Below are 17354 nucleotides of genomic sequence, written 5' to 3'. Positions count from 1 at the left end.
AGTTGATCAAGCGCACGAAAAAATTAAAAAAACACTGATGTAGCAAAATCAATGGGAGCACTTCAACCTCCCTCAAATAGAGGTTCCTTTCGGCTCTCCTTTTACAGGGGAGAGTCCAAGTCAATAGGGACAGACAAAAACACTACCTCCTACAAAAATAATTCCCAATCATCTTTTTCAAGGGGATTTTTCAGAGGAGGTTATAGGGGACATGGTTCCAGGGGCAGAGGTAAAAACACCACACCCCGCAATTCCCCTTCCCCAAATAGCAGTGACTTCCCCAAACTTCCCTCCAACTATTCCACGCCTGTTTGAGGAAGAGTTCATGACTTTCTCAACATTTGGGAATCAATAACAACCGACAAATGAATGATTGGAATTATCCAACATGGTTATTGCCTGGAGCTTCCCAACAACCCTTCAAACATTTTACCTCTATCACAAATTGTCACCAGACCACCAGCACTTACTTCAACAAGAAGTGCAATCTCTATTACTCAAAGGGGCTATAGAACCTGTCCCACTTAAGTACCAAAGTTCAGGGGTTTATTCCCCTTACTTTCTAATTCCCAAAAGGGACGGCTCATTAAGACCTATTCTAGATCTCAGAGAGTTAAACATATACATACTGTCAGAGCACTTTCACATGGTGACTCTACAACAAGTACTTCCCCTTTTACAGTAGTGCAACTTTGTCTACTCTAGATCTAAAAGACGCCTACTTCAACATTCCAATTCATCCAGCTCATCGCAAATACCTCAGATTTGTGATATCAGGCAAACATTACCAGTTCAAGGTACTTCCATTTGGCGTCACCACGGCCCCCAGAGTGTTCACCAAATGACTCGCAGTGGTAGCCGCTCATCTCAGGAAACGGTGTATCCAGGTCTTCCCTTACCTAGACAACTGGCTTATCAAAGCGGGCACTTACCAGAACGGTACACTATACACTCAGGCAATAGTACACCTACTTCATCAGTTGGCTTTCACAATCAATGCACAGAAATCTCACCTGTGCCCTGCACAAGTGCAGTCTTATCTGGGAGCTTCCCTCAACACTCTCAAAGTTCTAGCCTCTCCCAATGTAGCCAGGATATTCAATATTCAGTCCACAATACTACAATTTCAACCCAATCAAACATTACCAGCCAGAGTTTTTATGCACTGCTGGGAATGCTGGCATCCTGCATTCCAATCGTACCTCACGCAAGGCTTCACATGCGTCCTCTGCAAGAATGTCTAGCGCGTCAGTGGAATCAGTCACAGGGTCAATTAACCGATCTAGTGTTGGTAGACATCGGCACCCATCGCTCTCTGCAGTGGTGGTACCCCCAAAACGTATCAAAAGGGCGGCCCTTCATAGACCCGATTCCACAGACTGTACTGACAGCAGACTCATCTTTAACCGGTTGGGGTGCCCATCTCCAACATTACATAGTACAAGGGCTGTGGTCAGACAATTACAAACGTCTCCACATCAACTACCTGAAGCCTCTAGCGGTGTTCCTAGCACTCAGACTTTGACACTCACCTTGTAGGCAAAACTGTCCTAGCCTGCACAGACAACATGACATCAGTGTACTATTTAAAACAGAAACAGGCAGGGACACACTCTCTCCAACTGTCGCGCCTTGCACAAAGCATTTGGAATTGGGCAATTCATCTGAAAATGTATCTCCTAGCAGAACACTTTCCAGGAGTAGACAATCAAATTGCTGACCTGCTCAGCAGACACAGGCCGCCAGTTCACGAGTGGGATCTGCACCCCAAAGTTCTTCTTCCCTACTTTTAACCATGGGGATTTCCACAGATAGACCTGTTTGCTACAGTACACAATGCAAAGTACACAAACTTCGCATCCAGGTTCCCACACCATCTATCTAAAGGCAATGCTCTATGTATGAATTGGTCGGGGATATTTGCCTCCGCTTTTGCGCCTCTCACTCTAATTCCATTACTGGTTCGGAAGCTCATACAAACATCCCTCACAATGATCTTAGTAGCCCCCACATGAGCTTGTCAACCTTGGTACACCACCCGGTTAAAGTCGGTGGTTCCACATCAAAAGCTACACCTCACATCCAGTCTCCTCACTCAGAGCCATGGAGAAATCAGACCTCCAAATCCCAAAGAATTCAACCCAGCGATTTGGTTCCTGAAGTCAGAGTTTGGTTATTTACAACTACCACCAGACTGTATGAATATTCTCAAAGAGGCAAGAAAGGCTACTACTAGACTATGTTATGCTGCAAAATAGAAACGGTTTTTTATCTATTGTAACAACAATAATATCAATCCACTTAATGCTTCTGTACAGAATATCATTTGTTATCTGTTGCATTTACAGCAGTCTGGATTGGCTAACACATCCATTTGTTTACAACTAGCAGCAGTAGCTGCATGCTTGCAAAACATACCACACTTGTCTCTGTTTAGAGTACCAAAGAATAAAGCCTTCATGGAAGGATTGAAAAGAGGACCAACAGTTCCCCCGGCACCAGAGTGGAACTTAAACATAGTCCTTACAAGGCTAATGAGTCTACCTTTTGAACCAGTGCACAAATGTCAATTACAATTCCTCTCATGGAAGGTTGCTTTCCTCATAGCAATAACCTCACTAAGGAGAGTTGGTGAACTTTAGGCATTACCTATACAAGAGCCTTTCTTTCAACTTCAAAAGGATAGGGTGGCGCTTCAAACCAATCCTAAATTTCTCCCTAAAGTAGTTTCTGCCTTTCATATCAATCAATCAGTAGAGTTACCTGAGTTCTTTCCTCAACCTGATTCTGTAGCAGAGAGAGCTCTACACACACTTGATGTTAAAAGATCCATACTATATTACGTACATTGTTGCGTTTTCTCCACCACTCAAAAGCAATCCCATATCTAAGTCCGGTATTGCAAAATGGATTGTAAAATGTATTGCCAAAGCAAAAACAACTTTAATAATACCCCCTAGAGCGCATTCCACTCGCAAAATAGGGGCTACTATGGCCGTCTTGGGCAATATTCCCCTAGCTGACATCTGTAAGGCAGCAACATGGTCTATGGCGCATCATAGTCACCAACCACTATTGCGTAGATGTGTCAGCGAGACAAGCAAATGTAAGCCAAGCGGTACTAAAAACACTGTTTCAAACAACCACAACCACTACAGGTTCGCCACTGCTGTGGGAGTATACTCCTGTATAGTCTATGCAAAGCATTTGATCTACAGCTCACATGCCTCGAACGGATAATGTTACTTACCCAGTAAGCATCTGTTCTTGGCATTTAGAGCTGTAGATTCACTAGCGCCCACCTGCCTCAGCGGTCCCCTGTAGTTGTTGTAGTTCTCAATTTACATTCATACGCATGGACATCTCTATTCTACAGTTACTAACTCCGTTCTCACCCTCTGCGGGAAAACAATCAAACAAAATGGAGTAGATGCCCATGCACACTATCACCAAAAGGAGGAGTCTCCTTACCTCGTGACTCGGAAGACTTCTTCGAAGAAAAACAACTTGCAAACATCCGGACCCAACACTAGATGGCAGGAGTATGCAAAGCATGTGAATCTACAGCTGTACATGCTAAGAACAGATGCTTACTGGGTGAGCAACATTATCCGTAACATATTACTAAACATAATATGCGTACAAGTAACATACATTCCATCGAAACAAGAATCAAGAAACTGGAAGAGGTGAGGGATAAATGGGAAGGAAGCGAATACTAGCACTGTGAATACAACAATTAAGGGGAGATTGAGGAGTCTCCTGAGAGAAGGGGGAGGAAGTAACGGGAAGTGAGTAGTTATGTCATTTATAACAGACTTTTTAAAGAAGTGAAAGTGCATTCAGGCACTTAAACAGTAAAATGGAGAATTTGATTTCCTGGCTATATATTGATGTGTTCTCTGCAGAAAGGTATTTTAAATAACGAACAATGGTGAGTCATTTTTTGATTTTAAGCTCTTACCCAAGTATCCATAATACTTTGGATACCCCTTTTAAGTACAACCTGCAGTAGCAAACAAGATGAAGTAGTGCGTTAATCCTCCAGATATTCTTTGCTAAGATGTAAGTAAACGTTTGAAAAAAACATAGTGTAACCATTTACTTCAATATTGAATATTTTTTTTAAATATTATGCCAACAAATTATCTAATTTGCAATCTGATTAGCTTTTTTAGAGTTGAATGGATTAATGATGCTGTTGTGATTCCTACTGACCATAAATCTTTGATTTCGGCCTGATTGTAAATATTGTATGTATTTTGTAACAATGAATTGCACAGTGTTGTTTTAGTAATGATGCTTACTGGTGCTTTCTGAATATTTTAGGCAGTTTCTTTTTCTCAAAGTGTCTACGTGGAGAATGCTCATCAGAGGAAATGTGCAACGTGTTGGAATCGGCAGGATTTAGTCCTCAGATATTGCTGGTAAGAGGATGATTAATGTAGAGCCTAAAATTGAATACTGTGTTTGCAGAAGCATGGAATCTATTAAATTATCTGGACTCAATATAACCCATTCATTATTATCACCATAACCCGAGTTAAAGTATGTTTTCTTTTTCATTTTTGGAGAAGGTCTCTCATAGATTGTATGTCCGCTACTAAAGTGTGTATTCATTGTTTTCTTGCATGTACCATAGCACATTTATTGTACACAATGTAGAACATTAAGGAACATCTATCAGGGCTAATACTAAGGTATAGGTGTTATATTGTTTCTTTATGACCAGTCTTGTGTAAAACACCATATATATTTCAGCTTATAGCTTCCCCTGGCTCAGAAAGTCTCTGTTGTGTTTTTTGAAATATTTGAATTTAAAATGCCCTGCATTTTTCATGACTCCTTTACACTAATTTATACAATGTTGGCCAGAGCAAGATCTCTAAAGTGTCATACTTGATTATTTCTAAACAGCGAAGTTGTGACACCTTCCATCAATCTACCCAGTTCCATTCATTAACAACAGTAAACTAAGCTTCTCGTTACAGACCAATAATGTTAAATGTCATCAAGATGTTTAGGGATTTGAAGGTCACTCATATTACAGAACTCTATCAGAGATTACTTCTAAATGTCTTCATAAGTCTCCAGCCTGCTCGTGATATGTCCGAACCGGAAAATAGCCATTACAATGCAGCTGTTTCCATGTAGGGCCTTTACCACGTGGGCATAACCACGCATACACTGTTACCACGCATAGCCTTCACCACGCATTTTTTACAGCGCACGTGGTGAGGGCATATGCTGGTAACGGCAGCTGCGTGTTCAAGGCTATCTGCGTTGTTAGAGGAGCGGAGAGATCCTTCCGCTTCCTCTTGACGACCTGTGCCTAACAAGAGTTTACTCGTTGTGCTGTGACGTCTATGATAAAATCCTTATCTGGCAGGGCAGACCGTGTGCAGTGGATTCCTTCATTCGTGTGTCATCCTGATAACTTGTGTTTTGCTGTCTTAGCAACATCTTTGTTCAGGTCAGGCATGCGTCCTTTTAGGTTTAAAGCATTTTTATTGAGACAAAAAGACATGGGGAAGGGGGATAGGAGGTTAGGATTACATACAATGCAGTAAAGAAAAAGATGCAACTCAGGAGCGATGGCGAAGAGCAGTTCAATGGTCCAGAGGAAGAACACAGTAAATAAAAAGCGGACAAGAAAGAATGCAGTCAGTGTAACCTCCGTGCGCATATCCAACACTCCACAGCTAAGCAATGAAAACCAGTAGCAATCTCACCGAGTACAACCCGTCCCCCCCCCGTCCCCCGTCCCCACTAAAGAAGGAAAAAGAAAGGAAAAACAACACCCCAACTCCCCCGTCCAATGGCTCCGCACTAAGACTATCCGCCCCAAAAAGCCCGCACCCCCCTCCCCAGGACCCCGCCCCTCAATCAATCTAGTCCGCCGGGGTCACCGGTGGGGTCAGCCTAAGCAGTCTAAGGTACCTCGGGCATGTGAGTTCCCGGAACTCGGTGGACAGCAGCGCTAGGAAGGGTTGCCACAGCTCTTCAAATTGGTCTATCTCCCCCGCCACCGTAAGCGACAACTTCTCCATACAAAACACGTGCCAGAGCCTATGCAACCAACCCGTGATGAAGGGGGCAGTGGTGGTGCGCCAGTGGATAAGGATATTCTGGACCGCAGACCCCAGCGCAATCGCGATCTGCCTACCCCTGCGGGACTTCAGTGGGTACATTAGGTCATTGGGGAGGCCCAGTAATACATACGCCGGGAAGCGCGGCAGCTCTATCTCAAAATGCTTATCCACCTCGTCCAAAACCTCCTTCCAGTAAGCAGTCAGCATGGGACAATCCCAGAGAATGTGTGAGAGGGTACCCTCCCGCCCGCAACCCCGCCAGCACCCCTTGTCAGTATGTCTATGCATCTCATACAGTCGCACCGGAGTGTAATACCAATAAGTGGAGACCTTAGTAAAGGTCTCCGTGAGGCCCGTGTGGTATGCAGAGTGCCGCGCCCGGTATGCAATTTTGTCCCACTCCTTGTGGCTTAGTGTCCTGCCCAATTCCCTGTGCCAGCGCTCCCTACCCGGGTTATAGTAATGAAACGGCGGGGGTTGTAGGTACTTATACAAATCGGTAATCAGCTTGGCATCGGAGGTACGGGTCACCAACCACCTCTCATACGGCGTAATTTGACGAGCGGCAGCGTCACGCACCTGGGGTTGGAGGGCCCAGTGCCGATCCTGCATGTAACGCAATCTGTCCAGCTCTGTCAGGCCAAAGTCCTGACGAAGTTGCTGAAAAGAAAGCACGCCCTCTGGCCCATAGATCTGGAAGAGCACCCTGCAGCCCGCAGTCACCCAATGGGAAAAAGCTCCCGGCTCCTTCCCGGGGGAGAAGTCCGGGTTACCTACTATAGGTGTGAACGGCGAAGGGAAGGTGGTAAGGCCCCGGTCCTCGCATACTGCGTCCCACACCCTCAGGGTAACCCGCGTTATAAAAGAGGCGTAAAGGTTGGGAGGGCGATGCGCAAGAATGGTACCTCCTGCAAAGTGCGGCCCGCCACCGCCTGGTCTTGAAAAAGCCAGTGTTTATCGGACTCCCACTTGCTCCACTCCACTAGATACCGCAGCTGCGCCGCCTGAAAGTATTTACGGAGGTCGGGGATACCAAGACCCCCTGCCTCCGGGGCAAGTGTGGAGAGTACTCTCTTCATCCGCGGCTTGCGGCCCTGCCAGACAAAGCGGGAGATGTCAGCCTGCGTTTGTCTTATCCAGCCCACTGGGGGTTGGAGAGGCAAGGCGCGGAAAAGATACAGTATCTGAGGCAACACCGTCATCTTAACCGCCGCAATTCTACCCAGCCAGGGCAGCAGGCCCTTGCTCCAGCGGCCAAGCTCCTCCTTGATCTTCCTGCTAAGGGAGGCGTAATTAGCCGCAACCATCTCTGATAATGTGGGCGCCAGCAGAATCCCCAGGTATGGCACCGTGGACCACTGCATGGGGAATAGTCGCTGAAGGTCCCTTCTAGTAGCCGCAGCCAGGGACACATCCAGCGCCACCGATTTGCCCATATTCATTTTGAAGCCGGCCACACGTGCAAAGGTGTCCAGCTCGTGGATGCATGCAGGTAACGACCTCCTAGGGTCGTCCAAAGTCAACAGGACATCGTCTGCATAGAGGCTAACCGTATGGACATATTTGCCCATTTTAACCCCAATAGCGTCAGGGTTGTTACGAATCCTCTGAGCAAACGGCTCCATATAGAGGGCGAACAGAAGCGGCGAGAGGGGGCAGCCCTGCCTCGTGCCTCGTTCAATGGCAAAGCCCTTGGAGCTACACCCATTGACCCGCACCGATGCTGAAGGATGCCTATAACAGTTAAATACCATGGTGCGGAACTTATCGCTGATTCCCAGTTTCCTGAGAACCAGTTCGAGGTACGGCCAATGAACTCTATCGAAGGCCTTCTCCGCATCAACTGACAGCAGCATCCGCTCCCCCGGGATCCGCGAGGCCTTCTCCAGAACATGCGCCACCCGTTTGGTATTGTCAACCGTCTGTCTGCCGGGCACAAAGCCAGCCTGGTCCGCCTCCACCAGTCCGGGGAGATGCTGGCCCAGCCTGGACGCTAGAATCCCTGTATACAGCTTGAGGTCGACATTCAAAAGCGAGATGGGTCGATACGAACCACATAAGGTCCGATCTTTCCCAGGTTTCGGGATAACCGAGACCGTCGCGCTCAGGAGATCCGGTGGAATGGCTCCCGGTTCGGAGAAGGAATTAAATAGCAGAGTAAGAACAGGGGCTACAGTCGTGCAAAAGGTCTTGTAAAACAGAGACGTGTACCCATCAGGGCCCGGGGCCTTACCATGCTTCAGCCGTGCTATAGCGGAAATCACCTCCTCCACGTGAATAGGCAGCTCCAGATGGTCCGCCTGAGCAGGATCCAGCACCGGAAGGGTCACCGACTCCAGATAGTCTTCAGCGGCTCGCGGCGAGGAGGGTTCCTTAGCATACAACGCCTCGTAGAAGCTGCGGAAAGAGTCTGCCACCTCTGCGTCCCCGGAAACGGTCAACCCGCCCGCACCCACCAGCTCCCGCACGACGCTACGCTGTTGCGCGACCCGGAGCCGATGTGCCAGGAGCTTACCACACCTATCCCCCCCTGTATAGAAGGCATGCTTCAAGCGCAAGGCGGCATACTCCGCCCTATCAAGATCCAGTGCCGACAGGAGTTTCCTCGCTGCCTTCAACTGTCTCCACACCCTCGGAGCCCCCGTGCGGCGGTGGACCTGCTCGAGCTCCCGGACCTGAACGGTCAGCTCGTCCCTCTTCCGTTGGCGCTCCCTGTTTTCGGCTGAGGAGATGGAGATAAATTCCCCTCGGAGGACTGCCTTCAATGCCGCCCACTGTGTCGCCTGGGAGTTGTCGGTGTTGTTATTGTGAATCAAATAGTCCTGAATGACCTCCCCAATGCGTTTCACTACAGACTTTTTGTGCAAAAGGGTATCTCGAAGGCGCCAGACCCCCCGAGAGGGAGAGGCCGCCGGCCACTTGAAGACGCCAGCGACTGGTGCATGGTCAGACAGGGACAGGACCCCAATGTCCGCCGCTGTAGCGGCAGCGTGCATCGGACCACTCACCAGGAGATAGTCTAGCCGTGCATAAGTGCGGTGTGCGTGTGAAAAGTAGGAGTAGTCCTTATTAGAGGGGTGCATGGAGCGCCAAAGGTCGTGCAAATCCATTTCTGCAATCCGGGCCCTCCCAGCCTGGGACAGTTCCCCCGTCTGCGGAAAGCGCTGCGCCGACCTGTCCATCACCGAGTCGAAGACAATATTAAGGTCACCCCCCAAGATGACATGGCGGTCGGGCGAGGCAGTGACGTCCACCAACACGGAGTCCAAGAAACGTTCTTGGTGGTCATTTGGGCTGTAAACAGAGCCAACCGTGAACGCTATGCCTCCTAAGCGCATGCGATAGGCAAGAAGCCTCCCCTTCTGTTCAGCGTACTTATACAAAACCTCCCCCCTAAAGGAGCTCGCTAGAAGAATGGCCACCCCCGCAGTCTTGTTCGCAGCCGAGGAGAAGAACTGGGTGGGGAACTTGGCAGAGCGCAGCCTATGGCAATCCCGGGACCACTGCATGGGGACCACTGCATGGGGAATAGTCGCTGAAGGTCCCTTCTAGTAGCCGCAGCCAGGGACACATCCAGCGCCACCGATTTGCCCATATTCATTTTGAAGCCGGCCACACGTGCAAAGGTGTCCAGCTCGTGGATGCATGCAGGTAACGACCTCCTAGGGTTGTCCAAAGTCAACAGGACATCGTCTGCATAGAGGCTAACCGTATGGACATATTGGCCCATTTTAACCCCAATAGCGTCAGGGTTGTTACGAATCATCTGAGCAAACGGCTCCATATAGAGGGCGAACAGAAGCGGCGAGAGGGGGCAGCCCTGCCTCGTGCCTCGTTCAATGGCAAAGCCCTTGGAGCTACACCCATTGACCCGCACTGATGCTGAAGGATGCCTATAACAGTTAAATACCATGGTGCGGAACTTATCGCCGATTCCCAGTTTCCTGAGAATCAGTTCGAGCTACGGCCAATGAACTCTATCGAAGGCCTTCTCCGCATCAACTGACAGCAGCATCCGCTCCCCCGGGATCCGCGAGGCCTTCTCCAGAACATGCGCCACCCGTTTGGTATTGTCAACCGTCTGTCTGCCGGGCACAAAGCCAGCCTGGTCCGCCTCCACCAGTCCGGGGAGATGCTGGCCCAGCCTGGACGCTAGAATCCCCGTATACAGCTTGAGGTCGACATTCAAAAGCGAGATGGGTCGATACGAACCACATAAGGTCCGATCTTTCCCAGGTTTCGGGATAACCGAGACCGTCGCGCTCAGGAGATCCGGTGGAATGGCTCCCGGTTCGGAGAAGGAATTAAATAGCCGAGTAAGAACAGGGGCTACAGTCGTGCAAAAGGTCTTGTAAAACAGAGACGTGTACCCATCAGGGCCCGGGCCTTACCATGCTTCAGCCGTGCTATAGCGGAAATCACCTCCTCCACGTGAATAGGCCGCTCCAGATGGTCCGCCTCAGCAGGATCCAGCACCGGAAGGGTCACCGACTCCAGATAGTCTTCGGCGGCTCGCGGCGAGGAGGGTTCCTCAGCATACAACGCCTCGTAGAAGCTGCGGAAAGAGTCCGCCACCTCTGCGTCCCCGGAAACGGTCAACCATCCGCACCCACCAGCTCCCGCACGACGCTACGCTGTTGCGCGACCCGGAGCCGATGTGCCAGGAGCTTACCACACCTATCCCCCCCTGTATAGAAGGCATGCTTCAAGCGCAAGGCGGCATACTCCGCCCTATCAAGATCCAGTGCCGACAGGAGTTTCCTCGCTGCCTTCAACTGTCTCCACACCCTCGGAGCCCCCGTGCGGCGGTGGACCTGCTCGAGCTCCCGGACCTGAACGGTCAGCTCGTCCCTCTTCCGTTGGCGCTCCCTGTTTTCGGCTGAGGAGATGGAGATAAATTCCCCTCGTAGGACTGCCTTCAATGCCGCCCACTGTGTCGCCTGGGAGGTGTCGGTGTTGTTATTGTGAATCAAATAGTCCTGAATGACCTCCCCAATGCGTTTCACTACAGACTTTTTGTGCAAAAGGGTATCTCGAAGGCGCCAGACCCCCCGAGAGGGAGAGGCCGCTGGCCACTTGAAGACGCCAGCGACTGGTGCATGGTCAGACAGGGACAGGACCCCAATGTCCGCCGCTGTAGCGGCAGCATGCATCGGACCACTCACCAGGAGATAGTCTAGCCGTGCATAAGTGCGGTGTGCGTGTGAAAAGTAGGAGTAGTCCTTATTAGAGGGGTGCATGGAGCGCCAAAGGTCGTGCAAATCCATTTCCGCAATCCGGGCCCTCCCAGCCTGGGACAGTTCCCCCGTCTGCGGAAAGCGCTGCGCCGACCTGTCCATCACCGAGTCGAAGACAATATTAAGGTCACCCCCCAAGATGACATGGCGGTCGGGCGAGGCAGTGACGTCCACCAACACGGAGTCCAAGAAACGTTCTTGGTGGTCATTTGGGCTGTAAACAGAGCCAACCGTGAACGCTATGCCTCCTAAGCGCATGCGATAGGCAAGAAGCCTCCCCTTCTGTTCAGCGTACTTATACAAAACCTCCCCCCTAAAGGAGCTCGCTAGCAGAATGGCCACCCCCGCAGTCTTGTTCGCAGCCGAGGAGAAGAACTGGGTGGGGAACTTGGCAGAGCGCAGCCTATGGCAATCCCGGGACAATAAGTGGGTCTCCTGCAGGAGGCAGATGTCCGCCTGCGTCCCCTCCAGCAAAGATAAGATCGCTCTGCGCTTCACAGGGTTATTCAGGCCCTTAACGTTAAGGGTCACTACTTTTAGAGATGACATTCTTCTCGGGGATCAGGGACGCTATGCACAGGGCAAGGGATCAGCGGGAGGGGCGCGCGGGGCAGCAGCGCAGGCGAAGCCAAGTCAGACTCAGCGCGAGCACAGACCTCTTCAGACGGGACCCCCTTAACAGTAAAACAACCCTTACACCCACCCCAAACACAACCATGGCAACTAGCCAAATGTAAACTTAAACACCCCATTGTCTCAATCTGGCCCCAGAAGGGGCAAGTCCGTAGAAAGAAAAAGCAAAGTGGACGTTCAGCCACTCACCTCTATCCTCTCCCTCCCGACCTCCCCGACCCGAACCAAGCATCAAAGAAGCTGAGAGTATCTCCCCCCGGAGTAAGTGTTAGGCCGTCATGGCCACCTCGGGGGAGCCGGCCGAGCCCCCAGCAGCTGCCCTCAAAGCGTCGGCCATGTCCGCCCTGATGGTAGGGGAGTCCCGGCGTCCTGCGCTGGCCGCAGATTGTCTCCTCGTCGACCGCCGCCAGCTCCGTCGCTCTGAGCGCCTCCATGACGGTGTAGCTCCTTCCTCCTCCGCAAGCCCCAGGACCCCACAGACGTCCTGCAAGGAGCGCAGCTGATGCAGCACCCCATTCCACCGGAAGATCAGGCGGAAGGGATGTCCCCAAGAGTATGGCGTCTCGTGTTCGCGCAGAAAGTCAGTGGCAATCCGGAAGGACCTGCGTTTCTGCAGCGTGATGGCGGATAGGTCCTGATAGAGCGCCACAGGCCGGTCCCGGAAAGTCAAGGGCTGTTTCCTGCGGGCCTCAGTCATGATGCGTTCCTTCAGCGGGAAGTCGGGCAAGAAAGCCAAAATGTCCGGTGGGGGCGCCGATGACTGGTGCTGTCGGCCAACCCTGTGTGCCCTATCGATGCGAATAGGGAAGTCCGCCGCCTCCCCCAGGATCTCCCGGAACAGGCCTTGTAGATAGCCCACCAAGTCGGTCCCCTCGTCCGCGGGCAGCACACCACGTACCCGAATGTTATTCCTCCGTGACCTCTTCTCAAGGTCCTCGGAGTGGGCTTGGAGCTCAACACACTGCTCCCGAAGGCGGAGAACGTCCTGTTGCAGACGGACTATCTCTTCGTCCCGGCGCTGGGCCGCCGTTTCCACCGTTTCAACTCGCTCGCCGAGGCCCTCCACCTCCCTTCGCACTTCACGGACCTCACTGGCCTCTTCCCGCTTCAGCGTTTGGAAGTCCTCTTTGAGGGAGCTAAACAGTTCTTCCATAAAGGACCTCGTGACCGGTGGCTCCCCTCCATTCGTATCCGCCGAGGCCCGGGAGGATCCCGGCGACGGCTGTGTCCTGTCCCGCAGTTGTTGGGCCCTGCCAAGCATGTCCGGCAGGGTGCGGTCCCCCTTCCTCGAACCGCCTCTTCCAGCCATCGCAGTCGTTGCAACCGATGAATGGGCACAGGGTCAGCCGCCCCGGGGATGCCCAGCCGCCGGCAAGCGCCCAATGCGGGGATCTCCTGGCAGGCAAAGTCGCTGCGCCACAAGTGACAAAATGGCGGACCAGTCCGGGCACTGCCAGCCGCGGCGCCTCAGCCGAGACGGCAGCGGAGAGCCAAAGCAGGGGGTCCCCCACCAAGACGCCTCACAGAGAGGGAGCCCAGCAGCGGGCACAGACTCCCGCAGCAAGGGGTTGCAGTGGAGGCCGGCAATACTGATCCCTCGGGGACAAAATGGCGGCAGGGTGGGGCAGGGCAGAACGGCCAGGTCCGGCGACCCCACCGGGGGTCCCCCAGAATCACAGCAATCGGAGAAGTACCACAGCCAGTGTTCGTGCAGTCACACAAAGGGGCCCAAATGGTCCGTCCTTAGCAATAAGTCCACAAAGCTTCGTCTACTGGGGCCGGGCCCACACAGCGTGGGGCACCGCCGACACAAGTCCGGGCGCCAAAGCACACGACCAAAGTCCACCGTGCCGCCAGGGCCCTGCCCGCAGCGCTCCTTTATTCTCCGTCGAGCTACGGGTCCGGCTCCTTCCCGATCGTCAGCTTTCAGCACCAGGCCCAGCCAAGGCTTCCGGACAGCGCTCCACCTCGCTCCGCCTCCCAGGCTCTCCGTCGCTCTTCGATCTCGATCGGGTTTTGAGATACTTTTCGCGAGGCGATCAGGGCCAAAGTGACATCAATGTGTGCGCCTGGTGCTCCGCTACTCTCCTCTCACACGCTGAGCATCAGCGGGGGGAGATAAGCGTAAGAAAAGGGCTCGAGCTCAGTCGGGCCGGAGGAGCTGCGGGAGGAAGCGTCCGCTCACCCCGCCATCTTGGCCACGCCCCCCCATGCGTCCTTTTAAAATCGCTGACAACCACTGTCAAAGCTGAGTACACTTTTAGGATAAACTGCATCTGTTTATTGGATGATGAGTTTCCCTTTCAAATTAGGAAATAAAACACTGGACCATTTAAGCAGTAGCTTAGATTTAGGGCTTAGGGCAGGATCTGGTATTTTTTTAACAGGGCGGGGAGCACGCTGTGGTCTAGATGTAGGGATCAGGGCAGAAACTGATTTTTTTTTTTAACAGAGCAGGGGCTCTCTGGGGTCTAGATTTAGGGCTTAGAGCAGGGTCAGGTGTTAAGGGCGGCTTTTACCATACATGCTTTACAACAAAATACGTTGTAAAAGCATGACTGGTAAAGGTTATACGTGGTGAAGGCATTTGCGTTGTAACGCATGCGTGGTAAAGGCATGCGTTGCAACAGAATGCGGAAACTATTTTATGGATTTGGTTTCTTAATGTTTAGGACACGAGGAGGTAGACTTTTTAAACTAGGTCATGCATCTGTTCTTGTGTTGGAGAGTTTACTGATTTAGATAGAACCGCCTAAGGAGAAGCCCAGACCATTTTAACACTGTCAAAAAGAAAGAACACTTTGCATCCTGTCCATACCTGTGGGCCTGCCTTTTTCCAGGTTCTGTACCATTTACACTCGTCCAGCTGCCTAATGGTCATTCCTTTCTCATCAGTGAGAACATGTGCATACTCCCCACGGGAGTACCCATATGCATCTCACTGATGAGGCTCAACAAGACTGAATCCAGTCTGGATTTGCTCGGTTCTCAATCATAAGGGATGTTACCTGGCATGTTGAGCTGGATTGAAAGCAGTACCAACACCGATTTGCATATAGTCACTTCCCATCCTGGGTAGCAGTCTGGCTTCAGTTCCTTAAGGCCAATGAGCTTTCAGAAGTCCATCTGGGGCATCTACAGCTCAGCTACTAATGAAATTGAGTGTGAGTGTCCAAATAAGGGAAAACGAGTTGGGGAGGGTGCAATGGGAAATCTGCTCACTGTGAGTTAATGTTAACTTTAAAGGTAGCATTAATTCTTTCCATTTGCAAACATTTCATCATCCATTTACTATGAATATAATAGGGCACAATTTATAGTAAGGCAAGCATACTGCATCAGTAGGGAAATCTTATACATTAATCTTGCCTCCTGATTCCAAGTATAAAGTGAAAGTGTAATACAACTGTAACACATGCCCATATTTAATTTTTGGATGCATACCATGGGATTCAAGTCATTAAAAAAAGAGTGCTTCATAAGGAGTGGCTGGTGTGTCCTTGGGGATGTAGGATGGAGCATCCCTGACCAGATATGAGTTATATTACATGTCCCAATGGAGAAGGGTTTTGCCTTCAAACACATCTTTAGAGCATCCACCCTTGAACAGTGCATAACACTGTTCAAGGGTGCTTATCTACCTAACACTATTTAAAGGTGCACAATAATGTCCAAAGCCCTTTTTTTGGCAATCGCCCTGAACTCAAATTTGCATAGCAATATTCAAGCATAAATAATAATGCCCAACAGTCTATTTTGCACAATCACCATTTAATCTGTTGTGTTTAGTGTAGCAAACTTGCAAAGTTAATCAAACAATAGGCATTCTAATTGTTGCATAGCTGGTCACATCCTACGAGTGATGATGCCCTGATTGGTCTCTGCTAATTTACAGCAGAAGCTATTGTTCCCTAACACGGAGGACTGACAGTCAGTGAGAAATATTGCTAGAGACTGCCGGAAGAGCCACTAAATGCGGCCAACTTGCCGTGGGCCAGTGCCCGGAAGAAGAACGCACAGCAGATGTCTATTGGTGTGACTGTCTTAAATGGAGGTCCTTCAAAAACTGCCTGCCACTGCAGTATTCCAACATTCACGTACAATATTTGCAGTTTCTTGGCACTTGTACTCCTGAATCTCACAGATAGCTGCCAATGATTACAGGTTGAATGCAAAAACCACAGTTGATGGACAGAATGCAGAACAATGTCATACATTCCCCCCAGTACAGAGATCTGGGCCTAAATCCATCGTTTATTTGCACTCCACACCACAAAAAAAGTGCAATAAAACGATGGATTTAGGCCCAGATCTCTGTACTGGGGTGAATGTATGACATTGTTCTGCATTCTGTCCATCAACTGTGGCTTTGCAAACGATTACAGGTTGGCACTGCATGTCCCTACCTTACCACAGGACACACTTGCAACCATTGATCAGTGCCATAGGATCTCCCACAAGACTTTCTATGTTCTTTTTGTGTTTGTGTGAGACACAGATGGCACCAGAAAGGAGGATGATAGACCAGGCCATGAGAGTGGCAAAAAATAAGGGCCAGGAATGCAGCCCCAGGGATTGCCAGTGGGATAAATCTCTTAATCTTTCCTAAATAATTAAGGTTTCATCATCATGGTTTATTGTCCTAATGCTACACTCTAAATGCAGCAGTAAGCCGTGACATGGGTCCCATACTCACGTTGCCATAGGAAATAAGTTACATATCACTGATGAGGCCCAGCAAGGGTGAAACTGATTGAGGTTACTCGCGTTTCATTTTAGAAGGAAATGGTCTGGCAGTTTGGGATGGGCTGTTCTTACTGGTCAGTGATTGCCTGTGGGTGAAACCGTTGCAAGCTTTCCACAATCAATGTTTTTTTGTATTTTAATGTGATGCCCTAAATGCAAGCGGTATGCTCAGACATGGGTCCCGTGCTCACTCTGCCATATGATCCAAGCTGTACCTCACTGAAGAGGCCTAGCAAGTGGGAAACTGGTTTGGGTTTGCTTCTGTTCCTGTTTGGAAAGGATGTAGACTTGCAGTTCAGGATGAATTGTTTCTATTGGACCAGGATCAAAACATATTTGCTTATGATTGCTCCCAGTCTGGAGTATGCCATGGTAAAAAATGATGGACTGGAGTATGGTCTGACAGTTGAGGGCACTGAGATGTTTACAAGTATTCCACCAATACCACGTTTATTGTTATACAGAGCATTATTTTACCTGCTTTTTTATGATCCCATATTGGCACAAATCTTACTACTGAAGTCGGTCCTGGAAGAAACAAAAGACCACAGACCCCATTCAAAACGTTTCCTCCAAAGGAGATACTCAGTACAGTCGCTTTTCAATGCAATGGCTGTAAATCTTCAAACTGGTGCAAGAAAACATG

General features: G+C 50.2%; 1 protein-coding gene across 1 annotated transcript in view; it reads left to right on the top strand.

Moving 5' to 3' along the window:
* Nucleotides 1-17354, top strand: part of RAB3GAP2 (RAB3 GTPase activating non-catalytic protein subunit 2) — a 684945-nt gene that overhangs the window by 331233 nt on the left and 336358 nt on the right. Inside the window, exon 21 of the mRNA XM_086927924.1 lies at nucleotides 4330-4427. Coding sequence (XP_086784050.1) covers nucleotides 4330-4427 — 98 coding nt within the window. The remainder of the gene's footprint in view (nucleotides 1-4329; nucleotides 4428-17354) is intronic.

Source organism: Lissotriton vulgaris, chromosome 6, assembly GCF_964263255.1.
Source record: "Lissotriton vulgaris chromosome 6, aLisVul1.2, whole genome shotgun sequence".
In the NCBI taxonomy this organism is placed as follows: Eukaryota; Metazoa; Chordata; class Amphibia; order Caudata; family Salamandridae; genus Lissotriton; species Lissotriton vulgaris.
This window is presented reverse-complemented; position numbering and strand designations above follow the sequence as displayed.